Raw genomic sequence first — 26834 nt, 5'->3', positions numbered from 1 at the left:
GAAGGTGAGTGCTGTCTTATAAAGTGAGTTTGGGGATTGGGGCTGGTCAGTAATTCCTTCCTCAGCCTTCATCGTCCTCAGTGAGAGTCAAGTATACACTGTGTCCCTAACCAGGAGGAGGCCTGTCTTGGGAACAGTGGCCAAAAGGGCAGCCCAAGTGCTGCCCTTGGGGAGGGTGGCTGAGCAGACTGGCTGCCGGGCCGGATGTGTATGGAGAAGTGAATGGAAAAGATGTCCACAGATGGGAGCAACTCACGTCATCGGGGAGCCTAGGCAGGGTCTTGCAGCCTTGCAGAGCAGCTTGGACAGACCTGCAGAAGCTAGACTGGATGGAGGTGGCACCTCCAGGGTCCAAGGAAAGGGAGATGGGGGACGGGTTCTCAGCGCCCCTGTGAGAGCCCGCCCCATTACCCTCCAAAAGTTACCCTCCGGAGAGTCTGCAGTGAATTCAAGAGGAGCTGGGTCAGGGGGCGTGACCAGTGAGCCCTTGGGCTTTCTTTCTACTTGGTTCTTCTGTCCCAGTTCCACTGACCAACCAAACTCCTGAGACACGATGTGTGGAGTGGGGCCAGGAGGCAACTGCAGCCTCCCTGGCACACACCAGGGACCCCGAGCTAGGGCAGGGCTGTTGTTGTGACTAAGATCCTTCCGTCACCATCCCCCCACATCCCCCCAACACCCCGCCCCAGCCCAGAGCTCCTCCCGTCTCTTCCCTACCCCTCCAGTGCTGTGCAGGCGCCTAACCATGGTGTGAGCTCTATTAGCTGCCAAAGCTGGCTGGTTCTCTCTAGGTTAAAGGGAGAGTGGGCAGGGGGGAGAGGGAGATGGAGGGGCTGGTCATGCGACTTTAGCTCAGGCCAGCGGCCAGAAGGACTCAAGATCTGTCCTTAAGTACCACGTGTCAACATCTTAACTGGGGCACCAGCAAACAGGCGTCCCTCTCTAAGACCTTAATCCAGGATTAAGGAGAGGTCAGTTACCACCACAAAGAGGTGGTTTGGAAGGGGGCTTAGTCTCCCTGGAGTTGGACAGAGGTAGAAACCATAGCATGGTCTTCTGTTTGTCCCAAGTGGCCAGGTCCATCTCTCTCTCTCTCTCTCTAACTTCTAGACTGGTACTGAATTCTTGAACCTGAAATTTGGCATTTTTCTTACACTTCCAGGGACAGTCCTGTGACAGGACTGTGACCTCGCTACTTGCACATTCCTTCATGGTAATTGGTGTGTGTCTTAGGTTGAAAAGAGACCTTGGAAGAGACATAGAGACAGATTTTCCTGCAGGAGGTTTATTGGAAAGTGCTCTTGGGAACAAGCCTGTAAGTGGGTAAGGGACTCGAGATTGGGTAGATGGAGAAGTTCAAGGTTGATGCACCTGGGCCAGCCCCAGGGACAGCTCTGGTTCTGGATGCCCCTTCCGAATCATCCCAAACCGAGGCAAAGGGAAGGTTTCCCTCTCCTGCCAGTGGACCAGCCGTTTGGTTCTGTCTGTTCTCAGGGAGGCTTCCCTGATACTCGGTGGTAAAGAATCCGCCTGCCAAGCAGGAGATGAGGGTTCAGTCTCTGGGTCAGGAAGATCCCCTGAAGGCGGGCATGGCAACTCACTCCAGTGTTCTTGCCTAGAAAATTCTATGGACAGAGGAGCCTGATGAGCTACAAGTCATGGGGTTGCAAAGAGTCAGACACGACTGAACAACTGAGCACATTCTTAGGAAGGGGGCCACCCTCTTCCTTAAGCCTTCTCAAGGGCAGGGCTCCTTTAGGAGCTCAGGTGTGACCCATTGGCAGCGCTTCCTGCAGGCAGGCAGCCAGGAAATGAGTGCTGTGTCTGAAAGGGAAGCCGTGTGCAGATAACCACCGCACTGTAGTGTCATTACATGTGTCTCATAGTCGAGGATGTTGCACTTGGCCTTAAGTCTCTTCTTCCTCATAATCGCCTTCTTATAGAGCAGGTGTATTATTATTTAATCCTCTTCCATGTTAACCCTGGGGTTTGTGGGCAAGTTAAACTTTCATTTGCATAATCAAATAATTAGCTTATCTCTGGGCCTGTGTTTTGAAGGTCTCCAACCCCACTTGCAGCCACCCTCCTGCCAGTTTCTTCCTCGCGGGCCTTCCTGCTTGGGCAGTTCAGCTCGCCAGGAAAGAGGACACTTGCCTAAGGATGGTCCCTCTTCTGCGAGACCAAGTCCTTCCCCTGAGTTGCAGATCAGATCTGTTGGCCTCCTCACTTTTTCTACTTTCACTTCCCAATGCTTCCTGGGATCCACACAGACTCTTCTTACCAACTGCTTCCCATTGAATCATGATCATAGATTATCTTCATTGGCCTTAATCCCATTTTTCCTCTCCCCAGGAATCAACTCCAATTCCTTGCCCCCAATCCTTTCCACATGTGAGGTGTAATGTGGGGGTCTGGGCTTTCTTTCTGTCTGGGGCAGGACACAAGGACTGTTATCTTGTGTAGATTTTTGCCATGACCACCAAGCACCCACTCTAATTCTGAAGATTCTAAAAAGAGAGGGGAAAATGTCTTGGTTTAAAAAAAAAAGTTTGACTTTTGGAAAATACAGATCACTAGACTATACTTTCAGAAGAATGTCTGTACTACATTAAAAGTGAATTGAGATTAAAATTTTATATACCAGTGATTCTTAAACTTTGCTGCACATTCGGATCATAAAAAAAATACAGAAACCCAGTTTTAACTCCCCAGACTCGCTGATTTAATTGGTACAGGCTGGGACTGGACATTGGGATGTGTAAAAACTACAAGGTGTAGTAAAGTTCGGGAGTCACTGGTATAGATCATTCTGTGGATTTATATTTGATCCTGGCTGAAAATCTAGGAGTGATGGTCAGGATCATTTAGAAGAGGAGAAGGTGATACTCAGGAGTCAGTTATTTTATTTAGATAGAGTTACAAGAAAATTGGTGGCACCTTGGTAAAGAATCTGGCTGCCAATGTAGGAGATGGGGGTTCAATCCCTGGGTCGGGAAGATCCCCTTGAAGAACGAGATAGCAATTCAGTATTCTTGCCTGGAGAATCCTATTGACAGAGGAGCCTGGCAGGCTACAGTTCATGGGGTTGCAAAGAGCTGGACACCACTGAGCGACTGAGCACACATCTAGAAAAGTGGTAGTGTCAGCAGGCATGGTGACATGGGCTTTGACTAGCATTGTAGAGGGAGCCCCATCCCCGGCAAGTTCTCTTCCCAGTGGGCCAGGGGATGGATCTTTTTGTCCTGCTGAAGTGTGTTTGACTATCAGGAAAGCTTTTATCCTGCTGAAGTCTGTCTGACCGGTGAGCACTGTTTTAGTGGAGGTGTTAGTGTGCCGTGTAGGGTGAGTGGTGCTGGATCTATCTGAATCCTCATCCCTCTCTCCCCACCCTTCTGGCCATTTCTTGCTTCAGGTTTTAATTATGTAGACATCACTGCCCCTCATGTGAGAGATGCAGTATTCATGAGAGGTCTTGGGTTACAGCTGGGTCACAGGCAGTCCATCTACTCATTCAGAACCCCCAACCCAGCTTCCCTGGATTAAAGTCTGGGTTTGGACCTCAGGGAGGGCAGAGTGGGGACCTGTGAATCATCCGTTCTCCTACATTAATGGTTCATAAAACATGGACAAGCCCTCATTCCAAAAGAGATATTTAATAGGGTCTCCCGGGTATCTGATGACCAGGGTACACCAAGTCTTTTACACTAAGAGACTGACTTAAAAGACCTTTAATGGTCCCTCCTCATATTTTGAATTCTTCAGAGAATACGTGGACCTCTCCAGCTAACAATTTAATTTCTTTTTCTCTTCCAAACTTCATGGAAGACTGTTGTGTTTCTATGTCCCACTTGTGCTTCCTTGACCCCCTTTCTCTCTGACCACAGCCAACTGATGGCAGCGTGGCCAAGAATGGACAGTGGGGTCAGAAACTCTGGTCTCTGTCTGCTGTGTGATCCAGGGAAATTATTTAATCTCCTAGATACCTCAGTTTCCTTATCTGTAAAGGAGGGTTGATGTGATGTAAATGAGGGAGTACACATTAAATGTATAAAAATGATTTGGCTCCTAGAATGCCCTAGAGCCATGGTCCCCAACATTTTTGACACCAGGGACCGGTTTCATGGAAAACCACTTTTCCACGGACAGATGCCGGGGAGGGGGTATGGGGGGGATGGTTTGGGGATGATTTAAATGCATTCAAGCTGGTCCAAGGGCCGTGGTGTTTACAATTAATTGATCACAGCCAGTTACTGATATCTAGGACTTCCCACGTGGCACTAGTGGTAAAGAACACGCCTGCCAATGCAGGAGCCATAGGAGACACCGGTTCAATCCCTGGGTCAGGAAGATCCCCTGGAGAAGGACATGACAACCCACTCCAGTATTCCTGCCTGGAGAATCCCATGGACAGAGGAGCCTGGTGGGCTACGGTCCACGGGGTCGCAAAGAGCTGGACACGACTGAAACAATTTATCACATAGCACAGCACATATCCATTACATTTACTGTGCACTTTGCGTGTATTGTAAAATATCAGCTCCACATCAGATCATCAGGCACTAGATCCCAGAGGCTGAGGACCCTTGCTCTAGAAGCTTTTAGCCATTTTATTATTACTGACAAGGGCGGTGTCTTACTCCTCTGAGCTGCTGTTTGCTCATCCCTGAAGAGCAGTGAGAAGTCAGGAGACTGAGACCACACCAATACGTTGAACAGGGAAAATTTAACATGAAGAATCATTAATGGGTAAATGAGTAGAGCAGACTCTAAAGAATGCAGGAGTAACAGAGATAGGGAGCAGGCATGGCCTCTAGGATTGAGGCAGAACACCCAACAAAGGAACAGATTTGTAAGTGTGCCCCAACACAGAAGTACGATTCAGAGGTCATTGGATGGGTGTGGCTGTCACCCAGCATAAGACACAGACAGTTCTTGAGAGACTGCAGGCTGGGGTGCCAGAGAGGCTCACAGGGTGGCTGGCAAAGCGGGTACAGATCCAGCATCACAAGGCGAGGCAAAGAAGGGTGGATATGGAGCTGAGGAGCAATAAACTGACAACTCGCCTAAGTAGGAAGAATAGAACTTACCTTGCAGGGTTGTGTTGAGGACTAAATGCAATATTGTGATAATAACCAGTTATGATTAAATGCAGGGAACTTAAAAGTGCCTTTTCTATAGTAAGGGGTTTATTTATGGAAGTAGCATGGTGTGGCTTGAAAATGTGGATTTTAGAAATATTTGTGTGATCTTGGGTAAGGATGGGTTTCTGTACTCGGTTTCTTCATTTGTTTGATTAAAGTTTCATAAGAAAATATAAAATAAAATACGTGACCAGTGCATGGTCAATTCTCAGTAAACATTATAGATCTTTGTTCCTTTTCCTTCCTTGACTTACCCCCACACATTTCAGAATCTCCTAGATGTTTATGCTTTAGAAAAGCACATGTGCTTTGGATGATAAGAGTCAGACTCCCTTTAGCCTATCACTCCCCGTAATTAAGGGGCTTCCGGGGGGTGGGGAGCACTAGTGAATCCATCTGCCAATGCAGGAGCTGCAGGTTCAATCTCTGGGTCGGGAAGTGGAGGAGGAAATGGCAACCCATTCCAGTATTCTTGCCTGGAAAATTCCATGGACAGAGGAGCCTGGCAGGCTACAGTCCATAGGATTGCAGAGAGTCAGACACGACTCAAGAGACTGAGCATGCATGCGTGGCCCATTTTTCAATAAATTCAGATTTAGTTTAAATCTTTGAAGTATTTGCTATGTTAAAAATTCTTTTGTTTTCCTTGGGGGTGGGCATAGGATTCAGAGATAAGACCTTATCTTTATCATCCCTACCTTTCATTCTTATCCAAAACAGCTGTTAAGCACTTGAGGTGAACAAGATACCATGTAGGCACCGACCTTCTTTTTATAGCATGTGATTGAATGGGACTGGATTGAATGGAACCACTTGGTTCAGTTGGATTTGCAAATATGCCTTAACTTCTTTTTCTTCCCCGATCCCTCCAGGGTGCTCTCTGGAAAGTGCTTTTGATGCTGCACAAGGCTCTCAGAAACCGCTTTTCCTTTCAAAAATAGAAACTCATGTGAGTTTTCCATATCTCTGAGGGAAAGGTTTAATTCAGAAAAAGATACCTTACTCTTACCTCGATTTCCTAAATTCATTTACAAAAAAGCAGTTTGGGAATTTAGGCAACAAATTGTTCAGCCCTTGAAATGTGGAGATTTGAGTCAGGGGCAGGAATTCCATCTGGGGAAGCCCAGTCAGCTTTGTTCAGGTTACTGACAACTCTCTGAGGTTCAGCTGGCCTCTTTGGAGTTTGTCCTGTGACTTCAGGAAGGATGAGCAAAGCAGTGCCAATCTGTAAACACTATAAGTATGAAAAGGCCCCTTCCCGCCTCATGACAAATCAGTAGCTGTCTATTCATACACAATTAATGGTTGAGAATAGGACTCCGTTGAGGGGGCCTAGGTTTCAGAAACATGCTCTAATGTTCATTAACCTTATACTGTTGTTCAGTTGCTAAGTTGTGTCTGACTCTTTGTGACCCCATAGACTGCAGGCTCCTCTGTCCACCACTGTCTCCTGGAGTTGCTCAGATTCATGTGCATTGAGTCGGTGATGCTATCTAACCATCTCATTCTCTGTCATCCTCTTCTTTTGTCTTCAGTCTTTCCCAGCATCGGGGTCTTTTCCAATGACTTGGCTCTTCGCATCACTTAGCCAGAGTATTGGAGCTTCAGCATGAGTCCCTCCAATGAGTATTCAGGGTTGATTTCCTTTAGCATTGACTGGTTTGATCTCCGTGCAGTCCAAGGGACTCTCAAGAGTTTTCTCCAAAAACACAGTTAGAAAGCATCAGTACTTCAGCGCTCAGCCTTCTCTACAGTCCAACCCTTACATGACTACTGGAAAAACCATAGCTTTGACTAGACGGACCTTTGTCTGATCTCTGCATCTGCCTTTTTAACTCACTGCTGTTGATCTGAATCATGTAGATACTAACACTATCGGGCTATGTAGAGCTGTTTCAGAAGAAAGGTGAAATCTGTGCATTTCATAGTGGAAGAAGCAAAGTCTCCAGAAAGTATGATTTGTCCAGTCACGTAATAAGTGGAGAAGGTAAGACCAGGGTGTGGGCAGCTTGGCCTCACTAACCCTTTTGTTGCCTATCTTAGTGGAGGATGGGACAGTCAGTGCAAAGATATTTACTGATACCTCTGTTGTACCCAGTACTCCTACGTGTTGGAGGGACATGAAAGAAGTCGCCTACAAGCTTAGGGATATAAAACCAACAGCATGAACAACAAAAGCTACAATTAAATTCTATATTCTGTACTACAGTTATAAGGTCAGAGGTGGGGGACATAACCAGCCTCCTCGTACCTTTATTCTGTCATTTTTTTTCAACCATGTACAAGAGGACATACCTATTTTTGGCTTTTGCAGATGAAGAAAATGAGTCTGTGAAGAGGGTAGATGGGCAACCGAGAGTCACAGAGCCAGAAAGCAGCAAAACACAGCTCTGAATGCAGACTAGACCCGAGTCTGAGGTCTTTTTCTGGAGTAACAGAAGGGGAGGTGGGTAAGTGGTCAGCATTTCAGAAGAAGCCAGACTTGACCAGACGAGTGCAGGCAGGTAGAACTGGGGCAGTACTTGAGGCCCAAGGCATTGCCAGGATACCTTTCTTTGGCACTGAAATTCCTCTAGGTAAATGAGGTGGGGGCCAGACAGTCCAAACCTAGGTGTTTCCTAGATGCTGTGAGGCTGCTGTTCTCTTGACAGGTGGCAGGTAGAAACAATCCCAGAAAGACCTTTCTTGATGAGCTGATAGGGCTTGGCAGTCCCAGAATGAGACTTTCTGCCAACAGATGCCCAAGAAGTATTGAGTCTGGTGAGGACACAGGTGGCATCGATGGATCATAATTATTACTCACCTTCAGCATGTTATCCCGTGCAGCTGCAGCAGGCAGACAAAACTCTGCCCTTTAGGGACACCTGAAGAATGAGAATGCATAAACCAATCCTCTGCTTCTCAAAAGTGTGACCCATGGAATAGCAACATGGACATCACCTGGGAGTTTGTTAGAACGGTCGACTCTTGGGCCTTCACCTAGACTTAGTACATCAAAATCTGTGGTTTAAGATCCTTAAAGTTTGAGAAACAATGAGCTGCTGTCACCATTGCTTTTGTTGTTTGTTTTGGTCCAGGTTTTGGATCACTTTGCTCCTCCCCTCAAAAAATACCAGTGGTACTCTGAATTCTGACAGTCATCCATGGGGTTTTATGGGATTTCAGGTCAGGTGGCCCGGATTCCCAGCTCAGCCTTTGTTGCCATGAGACCTCCCACCTTTCCAGGGCTCAGCATCCTTCTGTTAGCTGTGATCCTAACAAAGCCTATGTAGGTGATTCTTGTGGAAATCAAATGAATTAATGTGAATGAAAGTGCTTTGTAAGTCGTAAATGACATTCACAATATTAAAGTCGTTGCTGAATAGAATACCTCTCATCGGAAAGAATATTGACCTGGACTGTTTCAGTACCAGTGCTGCGTTCTGGTGAATGTTGTTCCTTCACTCAGTTGTGTCCAGCTCTTCCTGACCCCACGGACTGTAGGCCACCAGGCTCCTCTGTCCACGGAATTCTCCAGGCGAGAATACTAGAGTGGGTTGCTTCTCTGCGGGATCTTCCCAACCCAGGGATTGAACCCATATCTCCTGCATTGGCAGACGGATTCTTTACCACTGAGCCACCAGGGAAGCCCCATTCCAGTGAATAGACAGGAGAAAAAAAAAATTTTTTTTTCTTGGAGGTGCCTCTTAGAGTTTGAGATGACCGTGCTTTGTTGTGGATGTAACTGTTTTACTTGTTAAGGCTCTGACCCACAGGTATCACAGCCTGCTGCCTTGGAAGTCCGGGGTAGGCTTCCCTGAAGAGTCCCTGCCATTTTCTGTGGTCTCCAGTGCCGCTGCCTTCCCTTCCTCTGTTCCCAAGGCTCAGGCAATAAGCGCAGCTGTCATCCTTTGAAAGATGCAAGGCTCTATTTTGAGCCAGGCACTTGTGTTTTGATTTAGTATCACCTCCTTGATACAGGTTGACCTAATAGGCAACACCTGGTAAATAATTGGTGGCAGCAAAGGGAGCAGAATCTCTCGGGAGCATCATCTTGTGTTTTGTCAGATTGGGGGATGGAGAGGAAATAACGGTGCTCGCCGCCCCAGCGGCTCCGTCCTCCAGGGTGGCATGAATAATTGAGAGCGAGCAAGCTGACTGCACCGGAGAGTTGCTTATGTAAAGCGGCAGGCGGCGGCGGGGTGTGCGCGCGCGTGTCTGCGTGCGTGTGTGCGAGTGTGTCCGCGCGCCGGAGGGGTGCGTGGCTGAGTGTGTCTGTGCGCTGTGCGCGTGCGTGCAGGATCCGGGAACAGCTGTCTTGGGAGGGAGTCCGAAGGAGAGAGAGAAAGGGAGTGAGGGCCGGGAGAGAGGGGCTCGGCGGTGGTTCTGGTTCGACTGCAAGACCACGCCAAATACCGGCCGCAGAGGGGGGGGGGGGGGCGCGGGCGGGTAGAAATTGACGGGGAGTCATGCTTCCCATTCCAGAGCGGTTGGCAACAGCAGAGAAAGGAAGCTCCCCCAGCTTGTGAGCGCCCTGCCCCCCGCCGTTAGCCCCAGGGCCGTGGGATGGCCATGGAGGTGCGTGCCCTCCGGCGCCCCCGGGGCCCCCGCTCCCCGCCCCCGCCCCCCACTGCCCAGTGCATGAATGAATGAGCTCTGCACGGGCCCCACTGCCTTCCCAATGGCTGCCAGGTTAGTGCTCGCTCGTGCTGACGCTTGTGTGTGCGTGTGTGTGTCAGTCCATCTTTGTTTCCTCCGCGCATTTTTTTTTTTTTTTTTGGAAGGGGGGCGCCTATGCCCAGGGGTCGGATGGGGGCCCCGGGGGCTGGAGCGAGGGCCTGCCTCTCTGGCTGCCGTGCTGATTCCAGCTGGCGCAGGCCGCCGGAACCGCCGAGAACACAGACCTTTCCAGGCACAGTAACTCCGGAGTCCATGTTGTTTGCTTCTGTTCTGTGGCAAGGGGGATCCAAAAGCAGCCGGTGTGACATCATGCTGCAGAGATGCCGCATTCTTTTTCCTCCCTGGCCCTTTTCTCTCCCCCTTCCTCACCTTCCTCAGAGTAGCACTGCCTGAGCTTAGCTGAAGAGCCCGGAGGGGTGGGCCCAGGGCGGCTGGAGGGAGGGGTGGGGTCCAGGCTGATGGGAGTCCCCTTGGCCAGAGAGACTTATTCAAGGTCCTGTAACTTGGAGAAAAGAGCGCAGAGAATTGCATTCTGGGGCGACCTGGCCAGAGCTTCTGGGGGAGGTGTGGACAGGCCATGTGCTCCTCCAGGTCTGCACGCACGGACTTAACTCTGGGGTGCCCCTGGTGGGGGAGAGATGACCAGAGCAGTGGTGAGGCTGCCTTCTCACACACAGATAGATCCTGCTTCTCCAATGGGTGGCTCTGGCTAAGGGAGGAGAGGATGAGAGGGCAAGTTGATAGCTCCAGTCTCAGGGAAATAAAGGGATTTGTTTATTCTTTGGCTTAGCCGGCATTTGGCTCAGAGATTTGCCATGTGTTTTCAGAAAATAGATACCCAGTGGCTGGGCCTTACTCCCCCACACCTCCTTGCATTGTTAGTTATTTGCTTGATTTAGGCAAGTGGAGGATGGGGCAGGACTTGAAGCTCTGTCTCCTCGGAGACTCAGCCAGGCGCTCAGCCAGGGCTGGGGGGAAGGGATCTTCGCTTCTTTACCTTCTCTGACACTTTGCAGCTAACTGCTTCTGTGGACACCCCCTGGCTCCTCCGCTTCCGACTCCCGGCTAGCCTGGAGGTGGGCATGCCTTCCTCCTTTGCCTTGGATAGCACTCTGTGGGTTGGAGAAGTTTAGGACCTGGGTGGAAGGAGCTGGCCTTGGAGGAAGGGAGGAGAAAGGGGTGTTTCAGGGAGCTACTGTGGCTGGAGTATGTCAGTGTCGAGGCCGTGGACGGTGGTACCCCTCTGGGAGAGAAAGAAGGCGTGGGAACTTCTGTCATCCTACCTGGGAGAAAAGCTCCTCCCTTTCTTGGCCCTTGCAGCCCCCTTCCTCCACCTCGGAGTTGTCAAGCACAGGTGCCTTGTTGGTGGGACACAGACACAGCCTCCTCCCCAGCTTGACAGAGGAGAGGCAGATGCACCGCACAGATCTTTCAAGGTCACACACTGTTCGGGCAGGGGTTGCCAGCTGTTTCTGTAAGACGCCGGAGCATAGATACTTCAGGTGTTGTGACCCAGGCCGTCTCTGTTGCGATGACTCAACACTACTTTGTACAGCAGAGGCAGCCACAGACATAGAAGGACAAACGCACATGGCTGTGTTCCCAATAAAACTTCATTTATGGACTCTGAAATTTCCATATCATATAATTTTCACACATCACAAGATATTCTTTTTTTTTTTTTCCCCCAACCATTTAAAGATGTTAAGAACCATTTTTAGCTCATAGGTCACAAAAAATGGGTGGTGGGCTGGATTTGGTCCTTGGGTCATGATTTGCTGACCTGTGAATTAGTCCTGATTAGAATGGCCTGATGATCACCTGAGCCCTCCCTGGGAAAGTGTGAAAGACGTGAGCAGCCTTCACCTTGCTCATGTTTGCACACACACACCCCCTTCTATATGGTGACAGACGAGAGGGCTGAATGAATTCAGTTTTCCTAGTGACCTCAGACAGAACCTCACTGTTTTGCTCTTGGCCAGCCAGGCGAAACCTCAGCTTTTCTGAAAGTCAGGCAGGTAGGGTCCAAGGAGCAAGTGTTTGGACTAAAAGGAGGAAAGCATTGCACTTGAGAGCATTGCCGTGGTTTCATATCCTACCTGGAGATGCTCGTATAAAGGTTCAGAATTGGAGTATAACCTGAGTTGGGCTGAGAGCTGGGTGGATTCTTTATCATCCCACCAGAACTTGAGTTTGTCCAGTAGGGGGAAGGAATGGAGGGCACGGGGAGTGTCTCTTGTAGGGATACAAGCATACTGTGTGCATACGTGCGCTCTCTGTAGCCCCAAGGCTGTAGCCAGAGATACATAAGAGACTAGTGACTAATTCTAGATTCCTCTGATTCAGAAGATGACTCCAAAAATATATGTTTGCAGTCTCATTTCCAGAGCACATGGAGTGATGGTTCTGCTCTATTCTGAGCTCATCAGAAAACTTCTTTGCTGTTCTACAACCATTTCTGGGCTCCATAGTTAAAGGGGGATTGAGATGAACTGGAATTCATTCAGAGGAGAGTGAACCCCTTGGCTGAGGGGTGGGCTGGAGAGACTAGCAAGTCTGAAGGAGAAAAGGCTGAGGGAGCACAAAAGCCACTTTAAAAGTGCATTTGGAAGAGAAATGTGATTTATTCTACACCTGCCAAAGGGGTAGATATATGGGACCTTTGGTGGGAAGCCACAGGAAACAGATTGAGCTTAAAATAAGAACAGTTGTCCAAAGGCGAAATGAGTTACATCATCAGTTAATTCTCTCCCTGTCACTTGGGGTAGACTCTAAACAAAGATCAGGTGGAGATGTAGGAGAAATTATTTTAAACTTCTAAAAATAGGTTTGAGGCCTTAGATTCATTCCATCCAAAGGAGGGAGAATAGGAACAGAGGTGGTGCTGTAGTTAATGAACCGACCTCGAGTCTGGGAAAGCTGGAATAAAAGAAAATGGCGTTGAGTGCATTATAACAAGGTTTTTTTTTTTTTTTTTTTTTAATCACAAAGAACTTCCTGATGGTTGCAGGAGACAATGAGAAGGATCATAGAGGAAAGCCCTGGAATTTTGTACTCTGAATGTATTTTATTTTAAAGAAGGCTACTGATAAGAGCAGACATTCATCTCTCAGTTTCTATGTTCTTTAAAAATTTTTTAAATTGGGATTCCTTGACAGTCCAGTGATCAGAACTCTGCACTTCCACTGCCATGGCTCAGGTTTGATCCCTGGTCAAGGAGCCAAGATCTTGCAAGCCACGTGGCTCAACCAAAAAAAAAAAATTTTTTTTTATTAAAATTTTGTGTGTTTAAAACTTTTTATTGAAGTATAATAGACACACACATATATGCAGAAAATTGCACATATCACAAGCATAGAGCTTGATAAATTTTTGCAAACTAAACACACCTGTGTAACCAGCACCAGCTCAAGATACATTTTATTTAAGATTTTTTTTTTTTAATGTGGACCCTTTTTAAAGTCTGTTACCACATTGCTTCTGTTGTTTATGTTTTGGTTTTTTTGGGCCATGAGGCCTCTGGGATCTTAGCTCCCTGACCAGGGATAGAACCTGTGCCCCCTGCGTTGGAAGGCAAAGTCCTCATCATTGGACCACCAGGCAAGCCCCAGGATACAAAGCTATTGTGAGCATCTGAGAAGCCCCTCCCACTCCCCTTCTGAATATATTTATATGAGAGTACAGTCTCTCTGGGTGACATAGATGTCTGCCTACAAATGGGCAGATTGGCTGAATCTCCTACAGACTTCTTGGTTCTGAAATTTCTATGATCTTACTTGCTTCAGCCTTTTTAGTTGTGTCTGACTCTTTGCAACCCGATGGACTCCAGCCCGCCGGGCTCCTCTGTCCACGGGATTCTCCAGGCAAGGATACTAGAGTGGGTTGCCATGCCCTTCTGCAGGGGATTGTCCCAAAGCCAGGGATCGAACCTGCATCTCTTGTGTCTCCTGCATTGCAGACACGTTCTTTACCCGCTGAGCCATTTGAGAAGCCCAACGTAATGATTCTTCTTCAGCTCTGGTTTTGTTTGCTCTCTAGCAGAAAGTGAGTCAGAACTGGGTTTGAATCCATAGGGTCTGAAGGGGTTTAGCCACTTGCTCAGCTCTGACAGCGAGGTGAGGGAGGAGCCGCAGGAGGGAAAGACGTGCCGACGGCTGCTCTGTAACCCTGTGGACCTACACTTTGCACACCCCCTGGACTGCCTGCCTGGTTGGGACTTCCTCCTGACAGACAGCCCCGGCCTCTGGTCCCTACCATGGTGTGGCCCTGACCAGAGGGAAAGCTGGTGATGCTGAATTAACTAGGGGCCTAGACTGCCTGGTGACTCAGATGGTAAAGAATCTGCCTGCAATGTGGGAGACCTGGGTTCGATTCCTGGGTCGGGAAGATCCCCTGAAGAAGGAACTGGCAACCCACTCCAATATTCTGGCCTGGAAAATCCCGTGGACAGAGGAGCCTAGCGGACTACAGTTTTGCAAACTGTAGTTTTTTTTTTTTTTTTTTTTTTTTTTTTAAATTTTTATTAGTTGGAGGCTAATTACTTTACATCATTACAGTAGTTTTTGTTATACATTGATTTGAATTAGCCATGGATTTACATGTATTCCCCATCCCAGTCCCCCCTCCCACCTCCCTCTCCACCCAATCCCTCTGGGTCTTCCCAGTGCACCAGGCCAAACTGTAGTTTTTGCAAACACAGGTTTGCAAAGAGTCAGACACGACTAACACACACGCACCAGACTGCCCGGATCCTGTTTCTGGATCCTTTGCTGGATTTAGATCTGGGTTCCTCTGTCTCAGAGAACACTCTACTCTCAGGAGTTCACAGTGTGTCCTGTATATGCTTTTTGTCACCCCCACCCCACTTCTCTTTGGGGGGCTAGGCCACATTCACACTCAGTCTTCCCACAGGCTGAAGCCGAAGTACAGAGAGGAGGGATTTGCTCCCAGATCACACACAGGGAGGGCTGCCCTGATAGGTGAGTTGGTAAAGAATCCGCCTGCAATGCAGGAGACCCCAATTCGATTCCTGGGTCAGGAAGATCTGCTGGAGAAAGGATAGGCTTCCCACTCCAGTATTCTTGGGCTTCCCTTGTGGCTCAGCTCAGCTGGTAAAGAATCTGCCTGCAATGCAGGAGACCTGAATTCAATCCCTGGGTTGGGAAGATTCCGTGGAGGAGGGAAAGGCTACCCACTCCAGTATTCTGGCCTGGAGAATTCCATGGACTGTATAGTCCATGCGGTCATGGGGTCACAATGAGTCAGACACGACTGAGCGAGCTTCACTTCACACACAGGGAAGGAGCCGAACCAGGACTGCCTGGCTTCCTTGACGGGTGACTGGGGGAACTGTTTTGATTGACTCCATGTAGCTCTTACCGCAGGGTTAGTTAATTACACATCTGTCTCTCTCACAGGTGGTGGATTCCTTAGAGGCAAACCCTGAGTCCCTCATGCCTAAAGCATTATCTGGCTTGGAATGTGTCTCTTCAGCTGTTAATTGGATGGGTGGATGGATGGATGGATGGATGAACAGATGAAAGAGCGAATGGATTCTGCACGAGCTCCTTGTAGTTTTAGTAGCAACATTTCTGTTGCAGAGGTTGGGGGTGGGGCCCTTATGGATCAAACTTAGAAGAAGCTAGAAGTTCTATTCATTTGAATTCCCTGCCTTGTCCCAGTGGTTTATGGTATTGAGGCTTCAGAAATATTTTGAGTTGATTGTACTTATATTTGATTGAGATTGATGGTCAAGTGTAAATGTATTAAGTTTCTCTTGTGTATTTAGTATCGTGTTTAATGATGTGTATTTAATCCTTGTGTATCTACAAAGAACCACAACACAGTTGCTGTCCCATAGGGCCCTCAGGGTGAATATGTAAAACACAGTAGGAGACGCATACATAGTAGGTGTTCAGTAATTACTTGTTTAATGACATCCAGTCAGCAAAGTTAGCTTAATTTCTAAAGACTGTAAAGCTCAGAGATAGCTGGATGGAGAATGATCACCAAGAATCATGGAGAACTAAGGACCATGGTGCTTAAAACTCTGGAGCTGTTCTAATATGTATGCAGCCACCTAGTGGGTGCTCTCTCCTTGGAAACCTGAAGTGGGGATTGGGTGGCTGTTGTCAGGGCCTCGAAGAGGGAACTCCTGCATCCAGTGGGAGGTGGGATTGCATGACCACTAAGGCCGCTTCCAGACTGCAGACTGTCATTATAGATCAATTCAGCCAGCACTGCCTGCAAACCCGCAGGACTGTCTCCCAGACTTTAGGTTTGTCCTGCTGTGAATAGCGTTGGAAGGGAAATTGTCCATCACCAGTAAGTGCCTGTGTTTCATTTCAGCATTTTCTGCTTCATGTTGAGTCTTTATCCTCCTAGCCCTGTGGAAGTGGGGGCTAGCTGAAGATGTGAATAGCAGCAGTTTCTGTTTTTACTCCTTGTCTTTGCTTCATGGACAGGACAGAATGTAGAAACAGGATGCAGTTCCTTAGCTGGAAATTCTCTCCTTACTTCTAACCCCCTTTTTCCCTCCCTAAACAGATTATAGGGACCCCTTTACTTTGGGGATTGCTGCCTTTTTTTTTTTAAGCTTCTGTCCCCCATCCTAGTAAGCTAGGTTGTGATCATCCAACAGGCAAGGAACACAGATACACTGAAAGATAAAGAGACTTTTCTCAAGGGTACACAAAACAGCACAGAATTTAAACTCAGACATGTACACTTATGTCTAGACAAAGTGACCAGGCCAGCAAAGTCTGGAAGTGATGTCACATTTTAGTTTTCATGGATCCAGAAGTCAGAATAAGAACCAATGGGCTGGTGTTCTCAGAAGGCAGATCTGGGGCAAGCTTGAGAAAGAAATCTCTTAACGGAGTAGCTGAACAGTGGTTGTTGAATGAGCTCATTCCTTTATTTGTGCATTACATATCTGTGATCCCATTGAGCTAGAGGCACTGGGGAACCACACAATAGACAAGGCCCCAGCCCGCATGGGGTGTTCAGTCCAGTATAAGCATCTGAACGACAACAAATAACACAACTTCCACTCTTGATAACTGCCATGGACTGGGGAAATGCAGTGATGTGAGGATGACCACTAGGCGACAGGGAGGGCACAGTAGATGCAGTGGTTTTCTTTCTTTTTTTGATGCAGTGGTTTTCAAGACAGGCTACTCTAGGGAGGGGACATTTGAATTTTGACTTAAACATTGAAAAGGAATCAGAACTGTAAGGTGAGAGTTCTGGGGCAGGGATGAACTTGGTGTGTTTGAGGAACAGAAAGGTCCAAGGAGGCCAGAACAGAGGGAAGGAGAAAGTGGTACAAGAGACGTTGAGGGAGTAGGTAGATCCCTGAGTGTGGATCCCAGGAGTGGATTGCTGGTCATCAAGTCCATCCCTCCAGAAGGTGAGGAAAAGGACACAGAATGGATTTGGTGAACCCTGTGCACCCTTTGGGCAAAACAGTTCACGTCCACTGTTTCTGTAGCGTCATCAGTTTTCAAAGGTTGTCATCATTTGTTCCTCTGAAGTGTCTGTAGAGTAGCTGGTGCTGTGGCTTGTCCCTCAGCTCTGGCAGGACTCAAATGAACTTACTTTGTTTTTGTAGGAAGGGGGAAAGTGGGTCAGGCTGTTTTGGCATTTCAGGCATGGAGTCCTGGTTCTATTGCAGGCCCTGGTCTCCATGGAAATGAAAAATAGTGTTTGTCATGCCTGTTCCTGGATTGAATTCCAAACTCTGGGCTGAACAGAAGCTTCAGGAAAGCCAGGGAGTGGGGGAGTGGGGTGGATGGAGCCTGCGGCCACTGTGATGAAAAATCTGTCCTCCTTGGCTTGTGTTGGAAAAAGCAGGCAACCTTTGCCCAGTCTCTGGCCCTTTCTTCACCCATCACCTCTCTGGACCAGAAACACCAGTAAAAGGGTAACTGATACCCTTCTGCCTTTCTCCTTGGCCAAAGACTGTCCATGGACCTTACCTTTTCATTAATTGGTCAGTTAATAAATTCATCAACAACTGAAGTCACTGCTAAGATCTTCTCCACAAGTAATTTCTTCCAGACTTAAGTTAACTCCCTAATGAGAATGTATCTAGTATGTACCTGCTGTGCATGCTCAGTTGTGTCCTACTCTTTGCAACCCCATAGACTGTAGCCCACCAGGCTCCTCTGTCCTTGGGACTTCCCAGGCAAGAATACTGAAGTGGGTTGCCATTTCCTCCTCCAGGGGACCTTCCTGATTCAGGGACCAAACCCAAGTCTCCTGCATCTGCAGGTGGATTCTTTACCATGCATCACCTGGGAGGCCCCCATCTAGTATGTACCTGCTGCTGCTGCTGCTGCTAAGTCGTTTCAGTTGTGTCCGATTCTGTGCGACCCCATAGATGGAAGCCCACCAGGCTCCTCCGTCCATGGGATTTTCCAGGCAAGAGTATTGGAGTGGTTTGCCATTTCCTTCTCCAAGTATGTACCTAGAAGGCATTAAATTAGACAGCTGGCTGCAGATGTTTTGGATGGGCTCTGCTACCTTTCATTCCTTTTGTAAGATTTAAAAAAAAAAAACTTTCCATAGGTACTTGAACAAGATAGGGATGGAAGAATGAGTCAGTGGAAATTGTTGGCCATAAAAAGTGCCCTGAATTATCTACACAGTAGCTACAGAGATGGGGACCAGAGAGGACAGAGTGCAGAGAGGGCGTGGGGGCTGGGCCATGTGGACCCTTTGAGCCAATATTGGGGTGACCATTGGTCAGATAGTGAGTCTGGAGAATTGTCAAGCTTCCATTTGTAAAGTGTCCCTGCCCTTGGTCTGATCTGGCAACAATCTAGTTCTGGGTTCTTGGTTCTAAATTTCAAACAGAACCTGTCCTTGAACACTGTGTCTATTTCACCCAAAGGCCCAACTTGGAAAGCCCCCCAGGGCATTTCAGCAAGTTGCTAGAACAGAAAAGAGGGAACTAGCTGTTCATTTCTGTCAGAATCTTGATCTTCTGGCAGTGGGGGGAGACCCATTCTGTGTCATGCTCTGAAGCTGCATTGTATGAACTGTGATAGGAAGGAAGAGCATTATCCTTAACCTTGCTGAGATGTAGCGTGATGCTACATTCTGGCCAAAGTGTGGTGTGCTGGAACCAGGCTGAGAGAGACCTGCTTTAGCGCAAGTTGGAAAGAGAGCCTCTGTGCCATAGACAACGCATGCTGTATATGCTGAGTCGCTTCCACTGTGACCCCGTGGACTGTAGCCCACCAGGCTCCTTCTGTGCCTGGGATTCTCCAGGCAAGAATAAAACAGACCAGCAAAAAGTGCCAACAGCAACAAAAGGGCGTCTCTTTAGAGGCTGTCTGGCCCCTCTCTTCAACCAGGTAATCACAGTGTGACACTCAAGACTCCGTTGGCTTTTTCTCCCTTAAAGAAGGAATTGGACCCAGTGGCAAAGCTGCTGCCAGGTCTAGGTTGTAAGTGCTAGGCTCTCTAAGAGTGAGCTCTGTACATGGTCACCAGGCGGTCCTCTTAGGGGAACTGTAGTACATTCTCTGTCCTTTCAAAACCCCACCCCATCTGCTGTCCTAAAAGTCATGGGGAGGGGGGAATGCCACCGAGACTTCCCCTACTGAGCACCCCATCCAGCTTCCTGTTAACCCCTTGGCGGACAGGCACATCATCTCTCTGGACCTGTACTTCATCCATAACAGAGAGGACTGGATCAAATGAGCCCTTCTGACTCTTTCTCTGGAACAGTCATCCCTGAGACTGTGGTTTTGTTTTCAGGGGTAAAGGAGGCCAAGACCAGGAACTCTAGACATTGTAAGAAGAACTGAGCAGGCCTGGGAAATTTTTTGTTTTTCCTAAATGACTTGGTATTTTGCTCTCCAGGGAGGAGAGCCCAAGGGGAGCTTGGAGCCTAATTAGGATTTGTGATTTGGGCCATTTTTCTTCCTCTACAAAGTTCTGATTGGGTCTGCCCTTCCCATCTTCCACGCTGTGTGCATTTATGGGTACAGAGCCACTACGTGACAAGCAGGAACACAGAGAGGAATCGAAAATCAACCATCTTCAGGGAATTCTCGTAAACTCTGAATTTGGATCCAGTTTAGGTGGACAGATCTAATGGAGGCATTTGCAGGTAGCATGGAAATTTCATGCAAATGTTATGCAAGTACACCTGTGGGCCTTCCTGTCTCAGACACTGTAACATGTGCTATAGGAAAATTCAGAGTGGAGCTGGCTAATTTGCATGGATATTTGCAGTGCTATTATAAAGAAGTGAGGAGGATTACTGATGAGACTTCCGAATTGTCGTGGGGATGGGAGGTGCGTGGCTGGTTAACAGAATAGTCAGCCATTGGGAATTAGGGACAACTGGATATCAGAATTAGCTTTAACTCAATCCTGAAGGCAGGGAGGGATGAGGTGCTTGTAGTATGGCTGTGGGCGGGGGATCTCATGATTAATTAATTATCAAGCTCCTGCACCAAAAGTTGTGTTGTGTCATTTTATTGGTTAGTCACTACGTCGTGTCTGATGCTTTGTGACTCCATGGACTGTAGCCCACCAGGCTTCTGTGTCCATGGAATTTCCCAGGCAAGAATACTGGAAGGCATTGCCATTTCCTTTTCTAGGGGATCTTCCCAACCCAGGGACCATACGTGTGTCTCCTGTATTGGCAGGCAGATTCTTTACCGCTGAGGCACTGGGGAGGTCCATAGTTTTGAGAACCACACTTCCATGCCCACTCCCCGGCAACCCTGGGGTCTTCTCCACTGGCAGTTCCTCCGACCAGCTCAACTGGTTTTCTGTTCCAGCGAGTCCACCCACCCCATAGACACTGAACAGCTAATATACTAAAGAGAGTTACAAGCAGATTTAGCCCTTGATACTTACTTGGTACTTGGGAACACTGGTTCTCAAATTTTGGAGTGCGTCAGAATGAGCTATGGTGCTTGCTTCCAATGCAGATTCACAAGATGGCTTCCTGGAAACTGTCACTTATTGAATGGCGTGTGGTTGGGATTTTGCACTTCAAGGAAACATCCCAGTTGGATTTGGTCCCCACTCTAGGAAGATCCCTTGGAGAAGGGAAAGGCTACCCACTCCAGTATTCTGGCCTGGAGAACTCCATAGACTGTATAGTCCATGGGGTCACAAAGAATCTGGCATGACTGAGCGCCTTTCACTGGGAAGTAATAGGGCTTCCATGGTGGCTCAGACGGTAAAGAATCTGCCTGCAATGTAGAAGACCTGGGTTCAATCCCTGGGTCAGGAAGATCCCCTGCAGAAGGGAATGGCTACCCACTCCAGTATTTTTGCCTGAAGAATCCCATGAACAGGGGAGCCTGGAGGGCTGCCCTCCAGGGGGTCGCAAAGAGACGGACATGATTGAGCAATTGACCCTTGGACTTTGATGGGAAGTAATGTTTGGGATCATTCAAAGCATGTTCATAGACCACTCTGAGGGAAAGGGGCAAGAATAGTTTATTCCAGTTTTTACAGAGAGGATCAAAAACCTTCTTAATACTATCAGCTCAGAAATATTTATTGAGTCTTCATTACGTATCAGGCACTGCACTAAAGATCTGTGTCACTTGTGTTATTTCATTTAACACAGCATCCAACTAATAAAAATAAATGGAAAAACAAACAAACAAACACCAAAAAAAAAACACAGCAGTCCTCTGAGATGGGTATCCATGGTTTTCATTTGTCCCATGAGGAAAGTAAGGCTTAGGGGCCAGGTTTGTACGGCAAGTTGTAGAGCTGGGCATCGACCCTGAGCCTGCTGACTCCACACGCTGGCATTAATCCTGACCCTGCAGGGCCCAGGCAAATTGTTTCAGTTGAAACTGGCTTTCTAAATTTCTAATCCAATGCTGTATCAGGCCAGGGTGCCCTGGAATGTGTCGGGCAGTCTTTTAAAAATTGCCTATACCGCACATTGTAACTATGACAGCCATTAAGTTTGATCAGCCAGGTATTTGCAGAGCTGGGCCCAGGGGGAACCAGGAAGTGAACATGAAGAATCTGGGGCTTGGGAGGAGGGGTCTGACTGGGGATGAGCCAGGGCTGGAAGGCTCTGTGGCCAGAGAGCCCAGATGGAGCTGCTGGGGGTGGGGCGGCCAGTACATACCTTGAAATCTCTGGGGTAGAAACAGTTGACTTCACTGCAAGCAAACAAGTTAACCTAGATGAGGAGCACCGGGCCTGTTCTGCTCGGGGATCTGAGACTGTGTGGGTAGCTGATCAGGAAGCTGGCTTGCTGGCACTGTCTACCCGGGCCCACACGACCACGCTGGGCAGGAGAATGGGAACAGGATGCCAAGCGGACGGGGGCTGTGGCTCCCGTGTGTCCAGTGGGGGTGGGAGATGCAGTCAGGAAAGTCGCCACAGAAAGCCAAGGGCCTTGGTCCTCTTTCCCTGGGCCCCTGTTTCTCAGGGACTTCAGGCAGACCTAACACTGCGAAGCCAGGACCAAACTGTAGCATGTGGGACTGTGGTCAGACTTTAGGAAGTACTGTTTGTTAGCAAGGTAACCAGGAGAGGAGTGACATAGTCTTATTGGAGGTTTTAAAACAAGAGAGATGGGAAGTGAGTGAATCTCCTCTGGGCCCCTTGTAATGGGTTGAAAGTGACTAGCGGAGGTCGTCTCAGCTGACCTATAATTGGGGAAAGCTGATGATGACAAGAATCTTTTTTTAAATATTCACTTACATACATCATGCTTCAGAGGCACAGAGTTTCTTGTAATGTGCTCTGTACTCCATGCTCTTTTATATTTTAGGCTTGCGTACCTTTGTTCTTGCTGATGTTTTGGCTTATTTATTTACATATTTTGATTTTTCAGGAACATTCTCTTCCTTCCTACTGCCATGCCCTTCACCTGGCTCACTCTGACACATTTTTAGGACCCAGCTTAAGTCCCAAGGACCATATCTTCAAGGCAGCGTTTCTGGACCCCTGTCTAAGACTCCTTTCCTCTCTCCTGTCACAGTGCTTGTCGCTTTTATTAAAATGAGAGGAACATGTGTCTAGCTCTTCCTGATGATAGTATCCCAAGTATAAAGATCCTTTCTCACTCACCAGTGTGAACTTGAACTTGAATGCCTAGGATTATGCCAGGTGCTCAGTGTATGTTTGTAGAACAGAAGACCCAGGTAAGAAGTTCTGTCACCTAGGCCAGGCACTTAACCTCTATTTCTCAGGTTTCTTACATGAAATTAAGAGTTGGTTATATTAATTCTGAAATCTACAAGGGGAGTTCTTAGTCCACTAGCCCCTCCAATCCTTGTCTTCCTTTTTTTCTACAGAAATTCTAAGGTCATGCTTAGCTTTAAAACCTGTAGGTTTTGAAATATAATGTATTCAGTTCAGTTCAGTCACTCAGTCATGTCCGACTCTGCAACCCCACGAATTGCAGCATACCAGGCCTCCCTGTCCATCACCAACTCCCGGAGTTTACTCAGACTCATGTCCATCGAGTCAGTGATGCCATCCAGCCATCTCATCCTCTGTCGTCCCCTTCTCCTCCTGCCCCTAATCCCTCCCAGCATCAGGGTCTTTTCCAAAGAGTCAGCTCTTGGCATGAGGTGGCCAAAGTACTGGAGTTTCAGCTTCAGCATCAGTCCTTCCAGTGAACACCCAGGACTGATCTCCTTTAGGATGGACTGGTTGGATCTCTTTGCAGCCCAAGGGACTCTCAAGAGTCTTCTCCAACACCACAGTTCCAAAGCATCAATTTTTCGGCGCTCGGCTTTCTTCACAGTCCAACTCTCACATCCATACGTGACCACTGGAAAAACCGTAGCCTTGACGAGACGGACCTTTGTGGGCAGAGTAATGTCTCTGCTTTTTAATATGCTATCTAGGTTGGTCATAATTTTCCTTCCAAAGAGTGTCTTTTAATTTCATGGCTGTAGTCACCATCTGCAGTGATTTTTGGAGCCCAAAAAAATAAAGTTAGCCACTGTTTCCCCATCTATTTCCCATGAAATGATGGGACCAGCTGCCATGATCTTAGTTTTCTGAATGTTGAGCTTAAGCCAGCTTTTTCACTCTCCTCTTTCACTTTTATCAAAAGGCTTTTTAGTCCCTCTTCACTTTCTGCCATAAGGGTGGTATCATCTACATATAATGTATTACTATTGTTAATAAGGATGGCAGAATCAGATTAAAGGCAAATGGTAGAGTTTGTTGGAAAGACAATGTTACAGATTATAAGATTCATCAGAATAGGTTTTATTTGCTCAGCAGGACAGCTGAATCTGTAGAATGGAGTGCCTTTAAAAGAGTTTTAGGGGGAAAACCAAATATCATATATTAATGCATATATGTGGGATCTTAAAAAATTGGTATAGATGGTCTTATTTACAAAGCAGAAACAGAGACATGGACACAGAGAGCAAATGCATGGACACCAAGTGGGGAAGAGGGTGGGATGAATTGGGATTGACAGACATGCATGATTGATACTATGTATAAAATAGATAACTAAGGAGAACCTACTCTATAGCACCGGGAACTCTGCTGAATGCTCTGTGGTGACCTGGAAAGAAATCCAGGAAAGAAAGAAAATAGGAAAGAAATAAAAAAAAAGGGGGGGGGATTGTGTATATGTATAGCTGATCCACTTTGCTATACAGCAGAAACTAACACATTATAATGCAGCTATGCTCCAGTAAAAGCTTTTTTTAAAAAAATAAAGAGTTTAAGGAGGAATTTCCTGGCAGTCCAGTGGTCAGGACTTGGCAGTTTCCCTGCTAAGGGCCTGGGTTCAATCTCTGGTCAGGGAACTAAGATCCTACAAGCCGCACAGTGTGGCCAAAGTTGGGGGCGGGGAGCTTAGTAGAAGAGTTTTCTTGTTGCTGTTCAGTTGCTCAGCTGTGTCTGACTCTTTGTGACCCCATGGACTGCAGCACGCCAGGCTTCCCTGTCCTTCACCATCTCCTGGAGATTGCTCAAACTAATGTCCACTGAGTTGGTGATGCCATCCCACCATCTTGTTCTCTGTCGTCCCCTTCTCCTTCTGCCTTCAGTCTTACCCAGCATCAGGGTCTTTTTCAATGAGTCAGTTCTTCGCATCAGGTGGCCAAAGTATTGGAGCTTCAGCTTCAGCATCAGTCCTTCCAATCTAGCAAATCTAGTGGTGATTTTGCTGAGTTAGGACTCTAGTAGCTCCAAGCATTTTCTTCTCATTTAGGGAGGGATCAGAGTGGAGGAGGAGCGTAGGATAGAGGGTAAGAATGGTTTTGGGGCTTGTCTTGAGCGTGAGCGTTGTGGGAAGGTCTGGTGTAGTGTGGATGAGTGAGGGAGGGATCTGGGGACTGGCCTCGATGGCTGAGCCAGAGCATGCGCGGAGAAGAATGGCCAACCAGGGGCTCTTGAGGGTAGCTTGGAGGTGATAGTTGGGGAATTTCTGACCATAGTTTGAAGTTCACATTATTCCAAGAAGGGTAGAAAACCAGAGAGGGCTTTAACCAGAGAGGGGAGGGTGGCTAAAAATGACAGCTTTACTTTTTGTAAAAAGTTCATTTTGACAACAACATAGAGAATGGATGGAAGCCTGGAGGCAGAAAGTTGATTCTTCTTTCTTTCCATTCACCCAGCTCACCATCAGTCCTTGTGAGCTATCCTTCTATCGCTTTACTCGGCAAACAAGCATTATTGAATGCTTGGTTCTGAGAACAAGCTCTGTAATCAGTAGGCCCACATTGGATTAGGCCTCTCCTGCCCCTTACCCATCTGTGTGACGCTGGGCAAACTACTTACTCTGTCAGTTGTTTGATTTAGCACCCGAGAAGTAGGACTAGTAATATCCCTGAATACTTGGCAGGGTGGTTGGGAAGATTAAATTAGATAATGCTTAATAAGTGCTTACCGTTATGCCAGGAGCTCATAAACTTTCATAAACCTAGCTATTTGTGTTCATAGTAGCAGGTTGGCGGTACAAATGTGGGAGCTGTCGTGATCCTGGGGGTTGTTAAAGCCGTGGGTGGTGTGGAGCCCGGCCCCGGAAGGAGACTCGGTGCAGATGTTAGCTGAGCTCACGCTGTTAATGCTTGCAGAGCGTCCTGGTGAGCGGTGAGGGAGGTGCAGAGGCGCGTGCCCCCAGGAGTGGGCAGGTCTTCACTTTAACACGGGGCAGAGTGTGACCAGTGCTTTGGTCAGTTCAATGGGGGAGATTTAGAAAAGCCTTTTGGAGAAGGTGGAGTTGAATTGGGTCCGAAAGGATGAATGGGACTCAGTTGGGTAGATGTGAAGGGAGAGTGTGCTTCCCGCACAAGTGGTGAACACTTAGGGAGTCAGAAAGAGGATGCATGCTGGGGGTGGATAAGCAGGCCTGGAAGGTAGGAACTCTTTTGTTTTTTTCAGGCTGCACTGGGTCTTTGTTGCTGCACTCAGGCTTTCTCTGGTTGCCCTGAGCAGGGGCTCCTCTCTATTGTGATGTGCAGGCTTCTCATTGCTCTGGCTTCTCTTGGTGCAGAGCACGGCTCTAGGTGCTCAGGTTTCGATAGTTACCGCTCTCAGGCTTAGTGGCCTCGAGGCACGTGGAATCTTCCTAGCCCAGGGATCAAATCCATGTCCCCTGCATTGGCTGGTGGATTCTTAACCGCTGGACCACCAGGGAAGTCCAATGGGGACTCGTTAAGTGAGTACAGAGAGAAAGTATTGAGGCCTAGGTAACTGTCAAAGGATTTTTGGTAGAGAACTTTGAATGCCATTCTGAGGATTTAGGACTTTAAAATGAATGTCAGTAAGAGGGCAGATGGATAGTATCAAGCTTTTATTTAGAAAGACTTTTAAGGACAAAGGTATGAATGGTCACAAAAGAGGGAAGGCAAGGAGAAAACCACTTAGAAGGTTATTGCAAAACTCTAGGGCAAAAGCATTGAGAACTTGAACTAGGACCGTGGGAATAGAAGGAAAGGATGCATTACAGAACTTTAAGGAAATGGAATTGATGGGATTCAGTGACTCACTTTTTGTGGGGGGGACATGGAAGGGGTGAATTTGCAGCCTGAGAGACTGGGAAATAGTGATGAC

At 47.8% G+C, this 26834-nt stretch overlaps 1 protein-coding gene across 8 annotated transcripts in view; it reads left to right on the top strand.

The window, feature by feature from the left end:
* GRAMD1B (GRAM domain containing 1B) overlaps positions 1–26834 on the top strand; it is a 184639-nt gene that overhangs the window by 106163 nt on the left and 51642 nt on the right. The window contains exon 1 of one of the 8 annotated variants that reach the window (XM_070473456.1): positions 9574–9698. The exons of 6 other annotated variants lie outside the window; for them this stretch is intronic. Coding sequence is in view for 1 of the 2 variants with exons in the window: in XM_070473454.1 (XP_070329555.1) it covers positions 9766–9812 (47 nt within the window). In the remaining variant the exon portion in view is untranslated. One more of the 8 variants, XM_070473454.1, reaches the window with a different exon arrangement.

Source organism: Odocoileus virginianus, chromosome 10, assembly GCF_023699985.2.
Source record: "Odocoileus virginianus isolate 20LAN1187 ecotype Illinois chromosome 10, Ovbor_1.2, whole genome shotgun sequence".
Taxonomy (NCBI): Eukaryota; Metazoa; Chordata; class Mammalia; order Artiodactyla; family Cervidae; genus Odocoileus; species Odocoileus virginianus.
Note: the sequence above shows the minus strand (reverse complement) of the source record. Positions and strands in the feature narration are given on the sequence as shown.